This window comes from Adiantum capillus-veneris, chromosome 7, assembly GCF_014529385.1.
Source record: "Adiantum capillus-veneris isolate H3 chromosome 7, ASM1452938v2, whole genome shotgun sequence".
In the NCBI taxonomy this organism is placed as follows: domain Eukaryota; kingdom Viridiplantae; phylum Streptophyta; class Polypodiopsida; order Polypodiales; family Pteridaceae; genus Adiantum; species Adiantum capillus-veneris.
The window spans coordinates 161,516,972-161,535,733 of NC_140937.1; the positions used below are offsets into that span (position 1 = coordinate 161,516,972).

Sequence of the window (18,762 nt, forward strand, 5' to 3'; positions counted from 1 at the left end):
AGTGCTCCCAAGCTAATCTGAGAGAGAATGAGGCCTTGGCAATCTTATAAAGGCTCTTGGCCTTCCAAAATCAATTACATGAAAAGATTCAGGTCCACAAGTATCTGTTCTCAATTTCCTAGCACCAAAAAGCTGTCAGCGCAAGTCATAGAAATCCATACAAATGCCACCGCAATAGCCATCGCAAATCGTGGAGCTGTCCGTACAGCATTGCCACGTCAGCAGGTTCACGCAAAATTGGGTTCTTGCTTTGTTTTAATGTTCGTGTGTCCCCTGGGCCCCATGAGACGGGACCCCATAAGTTGGAACAATTGGAACAACTTATAACTTCTAAATCTGTCACTTTCATTGGGGTTTGTCCTGTCCGCACATGCCACGTTATCACTTTGTGACAGAGCCGGCAATTCCCTGCTGGATGGAGGCTTTCATGCATCTAGAGGTCCTCGCCTTAGTTAGGGCTTGTTCTGACACAGGTTCTTGCATGTTCTTTGAGGTTTAGAGGGAGGGCCACCTCCATAGTGTCACTGCTGAGGCACCAGAGGTGGCTGAAGAAGAAGCAACAGAAGATTGTTTTAACATTGTAGGAAACTATCCTAAGAGACCTTAAAGATCTATCCGACGAGGAGAGTTGAACTCAAGACGTGTTATTCAAGAGGGAAATGGCATAACCAATCTACCACACTTGGGTGATAGAAAGGTTATACCATTTTCCTCTTTTTATTAGCACGCACACACACACACCCGAGAAGAAGATTGTTTTAACGTCGTAGGAAATTATCCTAAGAGACCTTAAAGATCTATCCGACGAGGAGAGTCGAACTCAAGACCTGTTATTCAAGAGGGAAATGGCATAACAAATCTACTACACTTGGCCGAGTGCTACTTTTAGCGGATTAGAGTTCTGGGCATGAGTGGAGGATTTGTGTCATAGACCCCGACCCGTCAGATCTTCAGTCAAGACATTGGCGGCTTTGGGATTGGGAAAGCAATCCTTTGGTGCGAGTGCACTGGGATATGTGGGTGTGGTTTTGATGGGACCGCTTTACTCAAGCCGCTCACCCACGGACCCTTTCTTCCAGTACACAGCTACGTTGGGTTGCCACATATCGACAACACTTAGGGAGGCTCGTCATGTTGCAACAATTCACTGGCAAGAGGACGGTCTCAAGTGAGAGTTCTTGGCATGTTTTTGGGAGCATTTGTGGGACAACAGATAGCTAAGGTGAGTCATTATGCTCCAGTGGCTAGTTGCATATCGAGCTACTGCAGTTGGGACTTGGTTGGTGCATAGCGGCATCTTGGCAGTATGTGCTGCCTGTAACCACCCACTTGAGACCGAGCGTCATTGTTTGTGGGATTGCCCCATGGCTTAGCAGGTTTGGCTACAGGTTCTTTGGCTGATGCTTGCACTCTCTACAACCAGCCTGTACACCTGGGGTGTTGCAGTTTGGTCCACATTCACGGGCCCAATTATTTGTTTTGAGATGGCTTCAGTCAGCAAGATGATTGTGAACAGGAGGGCCCGCCCACACTTCTCTTAATATGCACTACATATTTCTCTTTATTTTATTTTTACTTGTTTTTTTCGGAACCCTTGAAAAGGTGCAAGTGGACATTGCATGGCAGTGTGAGACGGGTGCGGCCGAATTGGTTTCTCACATCGGGAGTTTAGGACGATCAGTCTAGGACTTGTCGGGCCAGTTAGCACTGAATTCTGATGTGTATGGAAGCATGTGTGCGCCAAATGAAATTTGGGCCACTCGGAAAGTCACTTACAACTTTATAAGTGAGTGGGAACTAGGGAATTAAAACTTGACACTTGGCAGAAGGAAAGCAACCTGCAGGACACCTCAGCAAGAGGAGGGTGGGGGCTGATTTGAACTTCATAAGTGCAATATTAGTGTGTGTGTGTGCGTGTGTGTGTGTGTGTGTGTGTGTGTGAGTAGTGAGTGTAGGTTGATAGCTTTAATGGAAAGCTTGCCTTCTCCTTTGTCTCTTGTAGCGTGATGGTTTGCTCTCATGTATCTCTCTCCCCCCTTTGGCACATATGGTAATGCCCCACTAGTTGGGCTACTTAGATGAATATGTACAATTCTGAGGGTTTATGCGCGTTTGCCAAGGCAAGAGCCTTCCAAATTAAGTAACTGCTAATCCCCCACAGGTATGCACAGTTCCATCGCGAAAGATTGCGAGTTTGGAGAGTTTTCTCGTGTGAAAACTCCTCCAATTCACAAGGGAACTGTCCGGGAGCCCTTGGGACACGCGTAGGCATGTTCGCTCCGCTTAAAACGATCTGAAACAGAGAATTACATCCTGTATGTTATCTGCAGGTTTAGGGTTTTGCACCTAAACTGCAAGGGAACACAAGGGGAGCTCCGTGAAAGCCTTGGGATGCGTGTACAAGGTTTTCGGCACCCAACAACAAAAAAACAGAGAATTACAGCCTGCTGAAATTCTGTTACAGCTCACCAGAAAGCTTCTAAATTGCGAGGGAATCTGTCCTAGACATGATTTTTTGGCCTTGAGGGGTTCTGGTGCCTTTATGCTGCTGAAATCAGGTTGAAAACGTGTGTTTTCAGCCCTCTCAGGTTTGGACAGCTTTGTGAGAGTTAGGCCTAAGTATACGGATCGTCAATTGTTAATTGAATAAAGAAATACTGAAAGGGGCACCAATTTTGGGGCCTATAGAGTGTCGGTCTCGTGTGCGCGGTGACATTCTAGTTGTTGGACGTATTTGTGTTCTCTTTTCTTCATAGTGCTCTGTGTAAAGCAAACAGGTAATCGAAATAGTACCGCCCTCTACGTTGTACAGGCCGGTTATATGGTTCTATCGATGGGATAGTCACTTTTCCTTCAAAAAGTGCAGCGTGGATTATTGTGGGTGAAAGCAACACAAAGCTTGTCGTTATGGCAGAGATGAGAGACCAAGTACCTGAAGAGGGATCTTCCTCACATAGCACATAGAAAGTTCTCTCAACTCTTCCAGAAGGGGACAAGTTGTTTAGAGCTCAACTGCGTTGCTGCATGAACAGGTTTCAGCAGTTGGCTAGCAAGCCAAGGATGCAGGAGTTCTTACAGGCTCCTACACAGGAATTTCAGGCTTCGACACAGGGTCTTTAACCTCCTACACAGTGCATGATTGAGCCGTTGCAGGACAAGGAGATTTCCAATGTGCAGAGGACTCGTGATGCTAGAGGACTCGTGCATGATTGAACCGTTGCAGGACAAGAAGATTTCCAATGTGCAGAGGACTCGTGATGCTGGAGGGAAAGCGCATGTGGTTGAGCAACCAGCGGTGTCCAATGATCCAAAGCAGTTTGCTTTAACTGGACAGGAACGGTTTGTGAATGGTCAAGGGAGTAATGAACAGGCTATGCGTCATACCCTTCCATTACCTATTACTTATCGTGGGTATTTTGGAGGTGGTTCAGTGTTTCAAGCTATGGTTGGATGGTTGGACCTTCCACAAGTTATATGTGAGGGAATTTGTTCGGACAATGCAAACAGGCATGAGTAACCTTATGTAGGCGGACATGGGTGTCCAACCTGCTTTTCTTGGTGCCTATGGTCAATTTAGAGTGCCTAGAACATAATTTGGTATGGCTGTTTTTTCGCAGCCATACGCCCAAAATGCAGATATGAGAGGTAAAACAAGTGATGCGAGTGCCAGAATGGACAATCGTGGACAAACACTTTTGAAGTGGATGCGATGACAGAATGACACGAGTTGAATGCTAAATAGTGTGCAAATCTGGAAGAGTACAATAAACAGTTTTGGGCTGCACTGTTGCCAGTCACCTCTTACAGATTTGTGTCATTGTCAGAACAGATTGAGAAGTACTGTTGTGGTTTGCCCAAGAAAATCAAGGACTACTGCACAAAGACTATTGTCATGAATATGTTACAGTTGATTGAGAATGCAAGAGTGGTCACCAATCTGTGGAGGGAGATTCCGATGGATTTAATAGGCACAAGAAAGGGTCCCAGGGCAAACAGTTTTCAACCAAGGGCAATGTTCCAGCAAAGCCTTTTGTGCCTCCCACAAAGAAGCCCTCCATTGAAGAAACTGATATAACCAAGAAGCATTCTAAATCTTCTTCGGGATCAAGACAAGGACAAAAAAGGCATTTTTCTGGCAAAACTTTTAAAGAAAGGAAAGCTCTTGCCAAGAAATGCTACATTTGTGAAGACGAAGGACATTTTGCAAATGAATGCCCACAGAAGAAGTCACCGATAAGAATGACGAGTCCGACCATAAAGGGAAGAAGCCAAAGCCGAGTGCAAGACTTGTCCCAGATTTGGGTGGTGACCACCCAAACATAGATGCCACGGAACTGCGCAGAGCTTGGGGCAAAGTTAGAGACCAGACAACGCTGGTTTTCTTTGATCCAAGAGCCCGTGCAAATTTTGTATCACCAAAATTGGCATCAAAGTTGGGCATTCGTATAGAGGAGATCGGTATGATGGGTTGTCACGTGACACATCCAACCCTATGTGTCCATGGACAAGCTACAACACGACAAGGGTTCAATCAATCTAGTTAGTCTAGATTTCATCAAAGTTGGGCATTCGTATAGAGGAGATCGGTATGATGGGTTGTCACGTGACACATCCAACCCTATGTGTCCATGGACAAGCTACAACACGACAAGGGTTCAATCAATCTAGTTAGTCTAGATTTAGAGGTGATCTGGCACTTTTGTGAGTCTATTCGTAGACCGTGCATGCCCAGTCACTTAGCATAGATGCATATCCTCTGGTTGCACACAACATGATCCTCAGAATTCCCATCAGAATCCATTAGAATTAGTTAGGGGAATTTTCCAGTGCATTTAGCCTATTTTCCCTATTTTTTGGTATTTTCACTTATTATTTTTAAGTGACTTTCCAACAAAAGTAGGTAGGGCAATTTTGCTAAGTTAATATATAAGCAAACCCAAGTTAGCACTTTCTGGTAGAAGAAGCAGCAGGAGCACATGCTCAACAGGCACCTTCTCAGCAAGAACCCATCAACCTAGCGTTTTTGGACCTCCCCGGCAGTACCCTCAGATCCTTGGCGATTTCAGCCCTTGCATCATCGCCGTCAACAGTCAAGCCCTAGCGTTTCCTGCTAGGCATCGCTATCACCTCCAGAACCCCAGAAATTCACTAACGCTAGCAACAGGCAGTAGCGTTTTTGGTTTTCAGCCGAGAATGTAGCAGATGCATTAGCGTTTTTTATTTTCATCAGCAACTACAGCAGGCAGCCTCAGCGTTTTGGTTTTCAGCCCTTATCGCTGCAGAAGGACAGCATCAGATTCAGCCCTAGATGGTTGCAGATATCCCCCATTTTCAGCCATAGAAAAAAAAACAGTCATTTTCAGCCACCGAAACAGTCCCGAATTTCAGCAGATAGAAGACACAGATTTCAGCCCTAAAGTCGTCGTCGTGATCACCGTCGTCGTCATCGGCATAGTCCCAGATTGCATCTGTCCATTGCATCGTCATTGTACCACTTTGTGCAATCATAAGTACCACTCTCGCCGACGAGAGTGGGGCCTTCGGAGGAGGGTTTTACAACGTCTCTGGTGTTGTATCTCTCTTCTCTCTCTATCTCTCAGTCTCATACACTTGCACGCACATTGTCCATTCACTTTGTTTGTGATCATAGAACTTTCCATTAAGAACGGAAGGCTCTCCCTGCCATAAGAACTAAAAGGAACCCTTGAGCACAGTTCGGAGCACTCATCTTGAGCAAAGCGCAAACAATCATTCCGCTGCACCTAACATTGGTATCAGAGCTTTGGCAGTGTTCTGTATCACTCAAGGAAAGAACCACAAGAACGACAAGAATTTTTTTGCTTGTTGAGGTCGCACGAACCCAAGTTCGCTTGGGCGTATCGATTCCTAATCGTGTTTTTTGAAGAGTGATAGGAATCCCAAGAAAGAAGGGCTTGTCCAGCCTCCCCTTGTGTCTCTTTTCACTCATTGAGAGTGGACCGTGCACTTAGCGGCCGGCCAATCGACGTGAGGTGGGAAAAAGCAACCTTGGTGTGAGCGCAAGGCCGCCAACGAGTGCGCCCGCGGAAAATAGTAGAACTTGGGTGAACAGAAGATCCTTCTCAAACACGGTTTGCAAGCGAAAGAAAACCTCAAGAACCTCAAGAACCTTAAGATCCTCAAGAACCCAAGAACCCAAGAACCCAAGTTCCTCGTGAACTTAAGAACCCACGATTGCAGAATGGTCATCACTCGAAGCGGAATGGATACTTCGCTTGGAAGTGATGAGCATGAGAGAGGTGAAGAATTTTCCCCACCAGAAGGTTTTTCCGACCCTCCCCCTTTCCCATCTACGACAAGGATTGCACTAACTCCTATGGAGGAGTTGAAGCAGTTGTCTATGGAAAGGAAGTTAGAACGCGAAGAAAGAGAAGCAGAAAGAAAGGCATAGGAAGAAGAAATGGCCGCCATAGATCGTGAATACAAAGAAGGAATGGCAGCCATTGAGCGTAAGTACAACTTGGATGCCAAAGCAATATAAGAACAGAGCGACCGACAAAACACAGAGTTCTTGCGACTTTCTTCTCAAGTACAGGCATACTTTGCACAGAATCACGAAAAGAAGACTCTCTCAGTCTCTTCTTCTCCAAAGCATGACACACAAGATTTGCATGATTGTGTGAAGCATGATGATGATTTGATTGACAATGATTTGCACGATGATTTGAGTGACAAGCATGTTGATTTGCATGATCAAGATGTGATTTCTCACAAGCATGATGAGTTGCATGAAGATGATGTGATTGTTCACAAGGATGAGGTGTTAGTGGATGCTTTTTCTAGTGAAGCTAACCTCGTTGTAGATTCGATCAATCACGAAGAACCGATCTTGGCTTTCGAGTCGAGGTCCAAAGAACCCCCCAACCCTCCCCCCCAGGAAGATTCGACCAATCACGAAGGATCGAGCTTGGCTCTCGAGCCTAGGTCTAGAGAACCGTCACAGGAAGTATTACGTGTTCGCATGATTGATACGCACGCATTGTTCGAATGTTTCATTCGTGATCGTTTCTTGTATTTTAGTCAGCATCGTTATGTGATCCCTTTTCCTAGGCATGACATATTGTATGTTGAGCACGTTTCTCTCATGGATGAGCACGAATGTATGCAGATTTTTCATGAAAAGTTGAAAGGTATGTATGTCACGAAGTCACATTCCATGTCTCTTCCTTGGCATGACACATTTGTCGAAAAAGCACATGAAAGTATGAGCACGAAGGGTGGGCATTTCCAATGTGTTTTGCCACAGTTGATTGCTCTAGATCATAAGCGAAAGATTCGATCTCATTGTTTGCATGTGTTTGATGGACAGGTTGTCACTCCGTCTCTATGTTCATCTACATTGCATGCACAGTCTTTCGAGAAGACAATATTTTTTCCACGCACTTTACATGGAATAGGTATGTTTATGGTTTTGTGTTGAAAATGGTTTCAAGAATTTTCAGCCATGGAGATTTTTGAAGAAGAAGGAAGCATGACTCTCGACGAAGTTGAAGCATTGAAGGAGCCACATAAGACTTTGTGTCGCTTTCGGCGCGGCCCAAAGAAGCAAGCGTTGGAGACCTTTATGAAGTTCAAGTACCGCACGACCCACACATCAGAGTGGGCCGGCGAAGAGTCCCTTCCAAGATTCCGGAAGCTATTGGCGATCTCCCTTGACGCCATACAGTTGGTACCAGTACCTCACTTTGAAAAGGAGGAGATGTCACGTTACACATCCAACCCTATGTGTCCGTGGACAAGCTACAACACGACAAGGGTTTAGTCAGTCTAATCAGTCTAGATTTAGAAGTGATCTGGCACTTTTGTGAGTTTATTCGTAGACCGTGCATGCCCAGTCACTTAGCATAGATGCATATCCTCTGGTTGCACACAGCATGATCATCAGAATTCCCATCAGAATCCATTAGAATTAGTTAGGGGAATTTTCCAGTGCATTTAGCCTATTTTCCCTATTTTTGGTATTTTCACTTATTATTTTTAAGTGACTTTCCAACAAAAGTAGGTAGGGCAATTTTGCTAAGTTAATATATAAGCAAACCCAAGTTAGCACTTTCTAGCAGAAGAGGCAGCAGGAGCACATGCTCAACAGGCACCTTAGCAAGAACCCATCAACCTAGCGTTTTTGGACCTCCCCGGCAGTACCCCTAGATCCTTGGCGATTTCAGCCCTTGCATCATCGCCGTCAACAGTCAAGCCCTAGCGTTTCTTGCTAGGCATCGCTATCACCTCCAGAACCCCAGAAATTCACTAACGCTAGCAACAGGCAGTAGTGTTTTTGGTTTTCAGCCGAGAATGCAGCAGATGCATTAGCGTTTTTTATTTTCATCAGCAACTACAGCAGGCAGCCTCAGCGTTTTGGTTTTCAGCCCTTATCGCTGTAGAAGGACAGCATCAGATTCAGCCCCAGATGGTTGCAGATATCCCCCATTTTCAGCCATAGAAAACGCAGCCAAAATAGTCATTTTCAGCCACCGAAACAGTCCCGAATTTCAGCAGATAGAAGACCACAGATTTCAGCCCTAAAGTCGTCGTCGTCATCACCGTCATTGTCATCGGCATAGTCCCAGATTGCATCAGTCCATTGCATCGTCATTGTACCACTTTGTGCAATCATAAGTAGATCACTCTCGCCGACGAGAGTGGGGCCTTCGGAGGAGGGTTTTACAACGTCTCTAGTGTCGTATCTTTCTCCTCTCTCTATCTCTCAGTCTCATACACTTGCACGCACATTGTCCATTCACTTTGTTTGTGATCATAGAACTTTCCATTAAGAACGGAAGGCTCTCCCTTCCCTAAGAACTAAAAGGAACCCTTGAGCACAGTTCGGAGCACTCATCTTGAGCAAAGCGCAAACAATCATTCCGCTGCACCTAACATGGGTGAAGCAGGTGTAGCATGCCGAGGCCATCCAAAGCCTATTACTCCCATTTGGGGGAAGCTTCATCTGCACATTGAGAGCTATGTGGATGCGGAAGAATTTCATATTATGCCACTTGAGGGTTGTGATGTGTTATTGGGTATCCCATGGTGTTAGAGGTTGCATGCTATGGCAGATACTTACAACAAAAAGATTACCCTTGTACATAGAGGAAAGACTCATGTCCTTGATGTAAAGTCTAAAGGTAAGTCTGTTTCAGTTGTTTCTGCTTCTGCTATTTCATCTGTAATATCTTTTTGTGTACTTGATCTTTGCAAAAGAAGTACATGAAGTTATATCTAATCTCTCAACTTTAGATAAAGACGGGTCAACTTTTTTGAGTGGTTTCAGTGATTGTTTTTCGGACTCTTTGCTAGGGGAGTTACCTCCTGAGAGACTTGAAGATAATACCATAGATCTTGTGCCAGGTTCTAGTCCACCGAATAGACCACCGTACAGGGTTAGCGCAGCCCAGCAAAAAGAGATTAGAAGGATGGTTCATGGCGCATATGCATTTACTATCGCGCCTTGAATAAAAATACCATCAAGAATAGGTTCCCCGTACCCAGGATAGATGACACTCTTGATCGGCTTGAGGGAGCGTCATTGTTGACAAGGATAGACCTAAAGAGTGAGTACCATCAGGTACGCATTAGGGCATAAGATGTCCATAAGACTGCGTTCAGGACAACAGCTAGTCTCTATGTTTTTCTTGTCATGCCATTTGGTCTCACAAATGCTCCTGCCACGTTTAGAATGATGGACAGAATATTTAGACCACATAGTAACTTCGTGGGCACCTTCCTTGATGACATGATTGTCTACTCAAAGTCTGAAGAGGAGCATAGGGATCACTTGACCTTAGAGTTCAATGAGCTACGCAAGAACATGCTACTCATTAATGCGAAGAAGAGTGAATTCTTTCTGGAAGAGATTCACTTGGCCACATTGTTTCAAAGGATGGGGTACGCATGGATCCTGCCAAAGGGGAAGCAATTAGGTCATGGCCAGACTTGAAGTCTGTACATGACATTCGAAGCTTTCTAGGCTTATGCTCTTACTACAGGAGGTTCATCCGAAATTTTGCTAAGATTGCTTCTCCACTCCATGCACTGGAAGGGAAAGGAGTTACTTTCAAGCGGACAGCCAAGGAATTTTAGCCTTCAAAAACTTGAAAGAAAAGCTGACTTCAGATCCGGTAATTATTTTGCCAGATCTTTCGAAACCTTTTGTGGGTCAGTGTGATGCATGTGGCCACAATCTTGGTGCAGTTCTAATGCAGAATGGCCGAGTTGTCGCATATGAGAGCAGAATTTTTTTGAAGACTGAAAGGAACTTTGCAAGTCTATGAGAAAGAATTGTTGGTAGTAATTCACCTCTCACTAGTTGGAAACACTATATACTAGGGGCTGATTTTGTTGTCTAAACAGATCATCAAACCTTACAATATTTTCTCACACAAACGAAGTTGTTGAGAAACACATGCGATGGGCAAACATCTTGTCAATGTTTTATTTTCAGATTGTGCATGTGCAAAGGGAAAAAGCACGTGGTGGCTGATGCGTTGCACGAAAGTCCCAAATTTCAATAGTAGTCAATTCCGTACCATTGTAAACTAGACGAAATGAAGACAGAATATGCTGAAGATTCAGATTTTGCAAGGATCTATGATCAGCTTGTTGATGGCAACATCATGAGCACTATATTGCTTAAGAATGACTTTCTCATGATGCATGGAAAGCTACGGGTTACTAAACTGTTACGACCAAAGGTTTTGATTGAAAGTCATGCTCCACCTTATGTTGGGCATTGTGGAATTGATGCGACAGTGAAAGGGGTTGAGGTATTCTTCTATTGGCCAGCTTTGTGTCAAGATGTTGACACATTTGTAATATCATGCTTAGTTTGCCAAAAGTCAAACTTGACAGGCAAAAGCAACCGGGATTGTTGCAACCATTGCCAATCCCTCGGATTGTTGCAGCCATTGCCGATCCCTGATAGGCCATGGGAAAGCATAGCAATGGACTTTATCTTTGATCTTCCAAGGACGCAAACAGGCAATGATGGGCAAGGATGCAAACAGGCAATGATGGGATTTGGACTATCATTTGTAGGTTCAGTAAGCAGGCTCATTTCATTCATGTTAGGAAGAAGATAAAGCCAGAACACATGGTCAAGATATTTATGAGCGATATCTTTAAGTATCACGAGATGCATCAGTCAATTGTCGGTGACAGGGATTTACGTATGACGAGTCTTTTTTGGAAGGCACTGTTTGAGAACATGGACACTACGCTAAAGTTCTCTTCTTCATTATTCACAAACCGATGGACAGTCAGAAGCGGAAAATTCTACTGTCCTGATCTACTCAAATGTTTTGTGTTAGAGCACATGGCAACTTGGGAACACCAGCTCCCATTGGTTGAATATGCTTACAGTAATATTGTGCATACGTCAACATGTAAGGCACCATTTGAGATAGTGGAAGGATTCCCATCACAAAATATATGTGATATCAGCAGATATCCGCATGTATTATTGGCATGCAAGCAAGTTCGCTCGCATTATTTCAAGGGTGTGTAACCAAGAGGTGTATTTTACATGTTGCCTTCTCTAAATATGTAGTACATATTTTTCTTTATTTTACTTTAACTTGTTTTTCCCGGAACCCTTGAAAAGATGCATAGGGAATTAACTCAAAGGGGCAAATTGGACACTTGGCAGAAGGAGAGCAACCTGCAGGACACCTCAGCAAGAGGAGGCGCCCAAATGAGGATGGAGGCTGATTTGAACTTCATAAGTGCAATATCAGAGTATGTGTGAGTAGTGGGTATAGGTTGACATCTTTAATGGAAAGCTTGCCTTCTCCTTTGTCTCATGTAGCGCGATGATTTGCTCTCGTGTATCTCTCCCCCCTCATTGTCACATATGGTAATGCCCCACTAGTTGGGCTACTCAGATGAATATGTACAGTTCTGAGGGTTTATGCGTGTTTGCCAAGGCAAGAGCCTTCCGGATTAGCTAAGTGCTAATCCCCCACAAATATGCATAGTTCCATCGCGAAAGATGGCGAGTTTGGAGAGTTTTCTCGCATGAAAACTCGTCCATTTTACAAGGGAAGTGTCCCATTGCGTGCGGGAGCCCTTGGGACACGCATAGGCGTGTTCGCTTGGCTAAAAACAATCCGAAACAGAGAATTACAGCCTGCTGTGTTTTTTTTTGCAGTCTTGGGATGCGTGTACAGGGTTTTGAGCACCCCAGAGCAAAAAAACAGAGAATAACAGCTTGCTGAAATTCTGTTACAGCTCTCCAAAAAGCTTCTAAATTGTGAGGAAATCTATCTTGGACAGGATCTTTTGACCTACAAGGGTTCTTGCACCATTATGTTGCCAAAATCAGGTCGGAAACGTGCGTTTTCAGCCCTCGCCAGGTTTGGACAGCGTTGTGAGAGTTAGGCCTAAGTGTACGGATGGTCAACTATTAATTGACTAAGCAAATACCAAAAGGGGCACCAATTTTGGGGCCTATAGGGTGTGGGTCTCGTGTGCGTAGTGACTTTCTAGTTGTTGGATGCAACTGTGTTCTCTTATCTTCACAATGCTCCGTGTAAAGTAAACAGGTAATTGAAATAGTACCGCCCTCTATTTGCACAGGCTTGTTATACACACTCCAGCCAGCCACAGAGTTAGTCCCTCGGGAGTGGAGCAGAGATAGAGAGTGGTGTTGGGAGCTCATCTCCAGCCTGACAGTGTGATTCATCTAGAAAGCCTGCTGTTTTCGCATGTTTGAGGCTTGACCAGGCTTGACCAGTCCTACTGGCGGAGACTGTCTATGACATTCGGCTGGAGCTGATCCACATACTCATGGGCCAGTTCGAGAGACTTCAGGGCAGCCCGATTGCATGCAAACCATGGACACTGGTCACCGCAGAATCACAAGCATATTCACATCATTATCCCTGTCCAAATCTTAGACATAAATGGTGATCATTATGAATTTTTTAGCGATTAATCGGATCCAGATCGCATTGATCTCTAACGAATGTTTCAGCCGGTACAAAATTCCTTAGGCTCTATAGGGGTGGTGTATTTGGAAGTAGGTTTAGTAAGTCCACATGGCTCACAAAGGTAGTGTGCATGTGACAGTACATGTGCTTCATTGTTGGATGATGGCCTTGCTAGGGGTGTTATTGGCTGGTGGCTACGCTCAGGAGGCGTGGGTAGGCAGTTGAGGTAGCAAGGGAATCCTTTCTGTATTTGTTCATCAGATCAAGCTTGTAACACAACAATATATGGTACGTAACAAGTATGGAACTGTCAATTGTAAGATGCAAATACACTTCCTTACACATCAGTGTGACTAGTCTCTATCGTTCTATGTAAGCCTTAGCTTCACATAAGGCAGGAGTTTTATAAATGCTAAAAAGGCAAATGTACATAAAAACTTAAAAGACTTACTGAAATAGAATGTATCTCAGATTTTGCAAACGATCAAGGGCTTTTGCTAGCTTCCCATGTGGAAGCTGCTAAGCTTGGTGAGCCCAGTGAAATTCTCCTCTTTTATACGGGTTATAATTTCTTAGACAATCATGCATTTTAATTTTGTATAGTTTCACAAAAGTTAGGCCAAGACAAGCGTGCAAGGATCTGGATTCTACACTTCTGCAAAGAGGGGAACTGGCATTTTGTTTAGGTGCTACAAGTGACGTTCATTGTGCCATTCATTAGGGGCTATATCTTCCGTTCTTAATGCTTGCTGTGTCGTGGGTTTTGAGCAAGGGGGAAGTAATATCAATGGTAGGAGTTAGAGGTGCATATAGTCTGGTCTTAAGGGCAATGAGGTAACCTAGCAGGGTTGGATAGACGTTTCTGGACAATGACCTCTATTGCAACATTTTTTGTTCCCCTGAACTCGCAGATTCTGAGTTTTCTTCTCCCATATGTCCTTGCGACTCTTCACACTTGAATGCTTTGGATTTCTGGAGCTTTGAGTTCTGAACCTTAAAAATGCTTTGGGTCAATTTATTCTTTGTTATTGCAATAGAGCTAATTTTCACAATGTGTTTTCAGGCAGCATACTTTGCATCACAAGGCTTCAAGAGACAAGAAAAAGGCTCAAATTTGCTCTTAGTAAGATGTTACTCACTCAAGAACTTTGTCCTCTTCTCCGATTGGCTTTGTTACTTATCTAAACTATACACAGCGCTTTGGTTTACTTGCAAAAGATGCAATTCTATTTTACTCTTTTGTCTATTGGCGGGTTTAGAAAGTTTAAGTTTGGGTTTCTTCATGTTCAGATGTTGCTGGCAAATCTAGACAAATTGCTTTCTCCCTCAAAGCCTTGTCATTGCTGTTTATGGTACATGTTCTTTCATATTCCTCTCAACTGTGCCAAACAAAAAGATTCTTTATTGTTATAGGTTCTCTTGTGTGTAAAAGAACTGTTTCAGCCCTAGTAAAGTAGTAGTAGTGCATACAAGCATGATAATTGACTCCAATTAATGGTGTGCATGGTTAACACTAGCTCTATATTTGGGACATCCAAGTGTCCTTTTTCCACCAAAGTTGTGATTTATATTACGAAGCTAAACAAAATTTTGAGGGGTCGTTCATTTTATAGTTAGGTTACAACATGAAGAAAACTGAGGATTTTCTTGTATGAGAAAATGAATACTATATTAAGAGATGCATGAAAATTTTAAGTTGAATATTTTCACCTAAATTTCAAGCTGTTTTCATTTTCATGACTGGCGTGGAATTCTTAAATGAAATGTGTTTTTCATGTTAATAAATCCTTTCTAATAGATAATGACATGTAAAAACGGAATGTAATCCTTTAATGCCTAGTTTTCATGCCCACTATAAATAAGAAGAAAACATGTAACTTTTTCAAAAGCTGATCGAGAGGCAAATTTGATCTTTCAATGTTCATATCAAAGAATTTCTGTTGTTTTCATGTAATTCTATGATCCAAAGTGATTCTATAGGTTAAAACTAAGAAAGTACATAATTTTATAGAATCCAAACTTGCATATATGTTATTAATCAAGCTGCATTTTGAAATGTCATTAGACATACTTGTCAAAAATATAATCTTGTCACCAACCTAGCATGTAAATGAGATTATAAATGCTCAAATTCTGTTCTTGTTGAGAATGACTATATTTCATTGAAATTTGGAACTTATGACCATTTTAATAGCTAATGTCTCTCATAGAAAAATAAAGCCTTTTAGTATATGCAGTTTTTCATTTAAATAAATAAAATACTACTTGTAGTTTGCATAAACATCAATAACTATTATCTTAAGTAGTACTTAAACTGCCTACATGTGTATACAACATATTCGTCTAGAGATGACATAATTAACATATTTTACTTCACGTATCATGAGGTGGATGAATCTTATATGTTTGACCCATGCAATCTGACATAATTTAATATAACTTTTACACAATTTTCTATTAAGTAAAACTTGTAGATATATGTAGCAATAATATTAATATGTAGTTTTTTAATTTTGTTTATTTATTTGCAAGAAAATGATCCTTCCCAATGGGCTAATGGGCTAACAATCTGCCCAATGGGCTACAATCTGCCCAGCTAGAGAGGGCTACATCATCACGTGGGGAGACTCTCCCAATGAAAACACAAGATATGTACAAGGATGGCTAAATCAGGAATTGGGAGGAGGAAACAACCACACAAGTGGACGGTTTTATCATCTAGGCGCACCTGGACCATGGTGACGAAAGGTACTTTAGGCTCCAAAGTCGCAAGAAAGCCTCGCATTGCTCCCGCATGCGGTCAGAGCTGCCGTGGAGTCTCTCAAATTGGCCCCTAAGTGTGTGGATCAGCTCCAGCCAAATGTCTCAAATAGTCTCCCCCGGTGGGACGGGTCAAGCCTCGAAGATGCGGAAGCAGCGGGCTCGCCAGATGAACCATAGTGCCAGGTTGAGGATGAGCTCCCAACACCACTCTCTATCTCTGTTCCACTACTGAGGGACTAACATCGTGGCTCGCTGGAGTGTAGGCCGGCCCGCCTGTATCGCAGTTGTCACGGAGACGTGGCAACTGTTAACTATGTCACGAGGACGTGGCAACTATTAACTTTAGTTGTTGGTTTCTTTCCAAGGGGTTTTGTTTTATTTTTGAGACCCTCTTCTTGAAGTAGCAAACGGTCGAACATTGTATGGCCAATGTGAACGGTAGTTTCACCCGCAGATGGGTAGTGGTCGACACTGGAATTCGTATGGTAAGAGGATGTCTAGGCTCAGAGCAAGATCATATAGGTCCCCCCGTCGCACTTAGCAAGTTGGTGGATACTAGGAAGTGAACTCAATAAAGGCCCAAAGTCAAGGTGTGACTACCAACAGAAAGTATCCGACAGTTGGGCCACATTGCACTTTTGGATGCGGTCCCAATGAGGATAGATGGTCAGATGACCACAGGGAGCCCAACGGAATCATTTCCTAAAATTTAGGGAATTGCTATTTTGGGCCGTGAAATGTGTTCGCGTCATTACCTCCGGTATGGCTAGGGGAACATTTTGCAACTCTGCCGCGAAGTCAGTTGGGTGACCAGTTGGGAGATTTTTAAGCGGCGAACCCGAAACGGGAAAATGCTTGTAAATGCGCCAAGTGGCACATTTCTGTGCACTTGCCTCACAAAGGAAGAGTTGGCGCTGAATTTTAAGCTGAAAGGAGCCTCATTTTGCATCGGCCACAGGTTAAGAGCTATGGAGTGCTTTCTTTCCCTCTTATGTACAGTGCGGTGCCCGGAGTGATGCCCTGCACGCTATGCATTGCTCTCTCCCTCCCCTACGAGCAGTATGTTATGCCCCACTAGTGGGCTTTTCATTTGACCAATGTACAGTTATGTGGGTTCATGCGCGATTGCCGAGGCAAGAGCCTCTTGCACAAGTACTGGATTAGCTAGCGGCTAATCCCCCGCAGGTACAGGTGAATTCGGAGAGGTTTCACGTTAAAAATCTCCTCCGATTCAAAGGGCAAGTAGCCCTATAGGTGCGGGAGCTCGAGGTCTTGCTACAGATGCGACCGACACGCGAAACAGAGCCCAAAACGGGGAATTACAGCCTGCTGTGTATTTTTGCAGGTTTAGGGTTTCGGCCCTAAATGGATCCTAATACCCCCAGGAGGTTCGGGGACGCGAGGGGACTGCTGTATAGGTGAACTGGCGCATTTTCGGGGCAGAAAACAGAGAATTCAGCGTGCTGCAGATTCTCGCCAGGTTTTGCAAAGTGTCCGTATGCGTCGGGAAAGTCACCTATTGCGTGGGGATACTAACTGTGAAGCGTCCTAGTACAGTTATGTTACCGAAATCGGGCCAGAACAGGTGTTTCTTAGCCTAGATTGTGCGGGGCAGCGTGTAGGAGATCACAGGTTTTATTCCCTTTGTTAAAGAATAAAGAAATACCGAAAGGGGCGCTAATTTTGGGGCCAACAGGTTGTCGGCGTCTGCTCGGAGCATTCTAGCTCCCGAGCCGTGTGTGTACCTAGGTGTTAATCCTCGTTATAGGTTACCTTTGCAAAGTACTTTGTGTGTGTTTAAAGTAAAGAATTTCGGGTGAAAGCCAACGCCTACCGCCCAACGGGCCGGTTTCATGGTTCCATTGCCGGGATATCAATCACTTTTTCCTTAAAGAGTGAGCCTCGGTTGGTTTGGGTAAAGACAAAGAGTGCAGGAACGCGGGATTACACTAAGGCCGACAAGGGAAAGGGCATTATGGAAGAGGGTTCCTCTTAAAGGACAGGCAGGAGATCCCTATGGCTTTCGAGATTGGCGAGAGCTCACGGCGACGTCAGTGTGTATCTCCTGCCAATGTGAATGTCCCTCCAGTAGTACAGGGCTTTACGACTGGGCCACTTGAGGATGATGCATTCAAGACTCAGTTAGTTGCCGCGGTGAATGTCTTTTCGCAGCTGGTGCAAAATCGAAGGTTTATGGAGTTCTTGCAAGCGCCACCAGTGCAACAACAAAATAGGCAACCTACGCCGCGTACGGAGCTTGTTGATGCTCAAGCCCAGGTACTTCATGCGGCTCAGGAGGAAAGGGAACACTCGCATGTTGTGGAGTCAAGGGCTCCAAAACAGGTTCCTCCTGTGCTTGAACAGGTGGCTAGAGCGCCTATTCCACAAGTTATGCCAGTTTAGCCCGCCACCTTTCAGAGCAAGCATCTTGTCTTGAATGGACAGGGAACTGGATACCAGGCTATGCACTCAGTGTTTCAAAGTATGGCTGGTTATGCGCCTGGAAGTCAGTCGTACATGCCAGGAACAGTGTTCGGGGCTATGCAAGGCATCGTGCCAAACCCCATGTATGGTAGTATCGGCATGCAGCAAGGTTTTCACTACAACCAGGGCCAGTTTGGGGTGCCTCTGGGTCATTTTGGCATGGCTGGTTTTTCTGGACAGCAGCCAGATATCGCACCTCTGACGCAAAATGTGAATGGCCCAGATGTGCCGATCATGCCTACCACAGTGTCCATGTTGCAGTCCATCCCTTATAACAACTTGGGGGCACTAGAGAAGCTGAAGGCTTACAAAGAAGGTGGTGCAGCTATAAAGTTCATAGTTACCCGGAACGCGGAACGGGAACGGCGATGGGATCCCTGCGGAACGGGGAACGGCTAGGGGTCCGGAACGGGAACGGCGCGGAACGGGAGGTATAAAAAACACCCAAATAGTGCATTTTTAGCTCCTTGTGTTTAAATACAAGGAGTATTAGAGTGCTTTGACTCTAATACTCACAAAAAACTCGTTTTGAAGACCATTCAACCTTGCTATG

At 44.3% G+C, this 18,762-nt stretch overlaps 1 protein-coding gene across 2 annotated transcripts in view; it reads left to right on the forward strand.

The window, feature by feature from the left end:
* LOC147454951 (uncharacterized) overlaps window positions 1–18,762 on the forward strand; it is a 110,782-nt gene that overhangs the window by 73,996 nt on the left and 18,024 nt on the right. For both annotated transcript variants that reach the window (XM_086516779.1, XM_086516780.1), the window contains exons 11-12: window positions 14,026–14,085; window positions 14,253–14,314. In XM_086516779.1, the coding sequence (XP_086372905.1) occupies window positions 14,026–14,085; window positions 14,253–14,314 (122 nt within the window). The remainder of the gene's footprint in view (window positions 1–14,025; window positions 14,086–14,252; window positions 14,315–18,762) is intronic.